Below are 3,043 nucleotides of genomic sequence, written 5' to 3'. Positions count from 1 at the left end.
CATTAACACCAAGTGACTTTAATACATAGACAAAGAAAGTGTGTCAAGTCCTTACAGTTACAGTAACTGCGTTTCCATTAACCATAAAATTGCACAAATTCAAATTACAAAATCAGTTTGCTTAACCGAAACACGGCAATTTCGAAAAAAAAACTCGCCATCAATGGGTGGTGTGTGGAAGTGGTGAGGAGAGACGCAGAGGCCCAAGTTGTAGAAGAAAATTATGAATTTGATGAATATAGCTCAAACATAGTCCAACACAGGCGGCACGGCAGAGAGTTAGCACACGGCTAATTACCAGTAGCAACTGAAAAGCTGAGGACTGACGAAGGGAGCTAAACCAACACAGGACTATACAGTTCCACTGTGACTGCAGGCAGACAGACGACAAATGGATCACAAGAGACAAAGACAACAGGTGGGACTAAACACACAGGGAGGGTAATCAAGGAATGATACACACCTGGGAAGCAATCAATGGGGAAGACGCAGAAACAACAGAGACTCAGGACAGAAACTGAACACAGAAAAACCTTCAAATAAACACATAGAAACACGGATCATGACACACACATTTTTCGGTAAAAAGTTTTTAGCGCCATATGATGAGGTGGTTTTCAGGCTGCATCGAAATACATCTATATACATCTAAAACTGCATGTACATTGATCAACAGTACAATGTTACTACTGGGAGAAATGTTGAAGAAGGCAACAGGAAGTAGTAGCAGGATGATGGTTTGTTTTGGGGGTTTTTTTGGACAGTCTGCAGCTGGTTCCACCAGAGCTCTCACAGCATCACAATACAATAAATCATCCCCAGCTCTAGGTCATTCACGTTTGAATGACACACAACACAAAATGTTGTGTCATTCAAACGTGTTGAATCCATATTTCTTCTGTAAAATTGCAGACTACAATTTTCCCAAAACGATGCATATGAAGCCGCTCCCAAGTAGGCGGGGCTTGTCGCTCCAAAGCCTGAATGAGACCTGATCTCCTCTGATTGGCTGACAGATGATGATCTCTAGCACCATCACTGAATTATGAATATATCTAATGTACCCGTTTTCATCGGTCACTTACATGATTTTAATGACTTATCGCGTGAACAAGTTTATTCACATGTGATTTTAATTTCACTTCTCTAAGAACGGAAACACCGCAACTGCGAAATTGCGGGGTTTTTTCTTTTCTTTTTTTTTTCAAACATTAGCAAAATACAGACAAAATTTCTGCGCACATTTATAATGGAAACACAGCTACTCTGTATGTCGGGACACATGGCGGGTAAAAGCAGCAGATGAATGAATGAACGGAATGAATGAACGAACACACGCTGGTTCTGACTCGTCCTTCTTACACAGACCTGGGTTTGCAGGTATCGAGGAGATTTGAGTTCCAGCAGCTCCTCTTTGGTGACGGTGGGAGCACAGCAGCAAAACACCTGCTGGAAGCCTGCTCTGAACCTGCCGGTAGAGGAGGGGTGGGTGGTACACAGAGGGAAAGGATTAATAAGCGGAAAGGATTGTGCACACAAACCCAGATTACAGCCCAACTCATGGCAAAACACCCACGCTGACAGACAACTCGCCTTTTTTTTTTCATGCTAAGCAGCTCACCTGCTGTTCAAGCAGTAGTAGATGACTGGGTTGTACATGGTGGAGCTCATGGCCAGCCACATGACGGCCAGGTAGACCTGCTGGATGTAGCGCTCCTCAAACAGTTCGGGGAAGAACTGGTGCAGCAGGAAGTAGACGTGGTACGGCAGCCAGCACACGGCGAAGGTGCACACCACCACGATCATCATCTTCACCACCTGCCAGAGGAGGTACGGTGGTGATGTCTGCTTAATCTCTCCGGCTGCTTTACATGTTAGGGATTAAAAAAATCATCAGGTTAAATGACGGGTTCGGGTGTTGTTGTCTGGGTTACCTTGCGTTTGGCGATGAGTTGCTCTGCGTAGTGTTCAGATGAGTCTCCTGGAATCTCGCTCGCCCACAGGGTGACGGCCACCGTCATGTACGCCCATCCCATGATGCAAAGGGGCAGGAAGTAGATCAGTACGGTCACGCACACATAGTAGCTGCGGCAACAAAAACGCAAGCAGGTAATCTATTAAGGAGCAGTCGAAGTTGCAGTATGGAACTTTTATAAAGAATAGAATATTTACATATTTTTTGAAAGTGTCACTATATTGTGCCAGTAAGAGGAAATTTGCGGAAAAAAAATCTAGCGCTTTTGCCCTCTCCCAGTAACTAGAAACAACCAATCAGAGCCAGGAGGCGGGTCTTAGCGCTGTCAATCAATATCTCGTGTGGTGCTGCTCATCCCTCTCTGATTACCCTCCTTGTTCACAAGCTAATTAGCATGGACTCCAATGACAAACGGTTTTCCTGTAATGGTAGCTGTTTCTCCACCATTAGCACCTTTAGCAGTGAGCACAACAATCAATCAATCAAATTTTATTTGTATAGCACATTTCAGCAGCAAGGCATTTCAAGGTGCTTTACATAATTAAAAAACAAAATAAAAACAGCATGTGACATTGAATAAACAGTAAGAAAGAGAAAGAGATTTTGGAAAAAGAAAAAAGATTTTTTTAAAAAAGGAAAAGATAAAAACATACTTTTGTTACAGAATTTAACAAAAGTACGGAATTTAAGCGCCTGTCGTCGCCGGACTCCGCTGTCCGTTTAACACGGGTATTATCCAGGCCCTGTCGCCTAGCAGGACAAGTTCTCCAACCTTGCAGCACCAGGCTCCTTCCACCTATCACGCAAATCTTTGTGCTAGGACTTACGGATGAGGCACGCCATCACACCGTCAGAAAACGTGGAGAATAATTCAATCACAGTGACAGACTTGTCACGGATTTTTGTGCACTATTTTTACCTGTTAGAGTCTAGAATTTACAGGGATTTTCTGTGTGCGCAATGTCCCTCAGTAACTCGCCACTTTTATATAAATAGATAAATAGTAAAGATAAAAACATCGAAGACATCAAAACCCTACTCTAACCCTAATTTAGCCATAAGCAACTC

The 3,043-nt window shown here is 43.3% G+C and overlaps 1 protein-coding gene across 2 annotated transcripts in view; it reads right to left on the bottom strand.

Moving 5' to 3' along the window:
* The window catches only part of LOC106943186 (substance-P receptor-like), a 14,325-nt gene extending 12,202 nt beyond the window's left edge, over positions 1 to 2,123 (bottom strand). For both annotated transcript variants that reach the window (XR_001423842.1, XM_015026528.1), the window contains exons 1-3: positions 1,935 to 2,123; positions 1,622 to 1,818; positions 1,369 to 1,468 (exon numbers count right to left, since the gene is read on the bottom strand). Coding sequence is in view for 1 of the 2 variants with exons in the window: in XM_015026528.1 (XP_014882014.1) it covers positions 1,369 to 1,468; positions 1,622 to 1,818; positions 1,935 to 2,036 (399 nt within the window). In the remaining variant the exon portion in view is untranslated. The remainder of the gene's footprint in view (positions 1 to 1,368; positions 1,469 to 1,621; positions 1,819 to 1,934) is intronic.
* Positions 2,124 to 3,043: the final 920 nt, after the last annotated feature.

Source organism: Poecilia latipinna, unplaced genomic scaffold (genome assembly GCF_001443285.1).
Source record: "Poecilia latipinna isolate Pla-1442-1.1 unplaced genomic scaffold, P_latipinna-1.0 Scaffold4962, whole genome shotgun sequence".
NCBI classification, from domain to species: domain Eukaryota; kingdom Metazoa; phylum Chordata; class Actinopteri; order Cyprinodontiformes; family Poeciliidae; genus Poecilia; species Poecilia latipinna.
The sequence above is the reverse complement of the archived record's forward strand: the minus strand, read 5'-3'. Positions and strand labels throughout refer to the sequence as shown.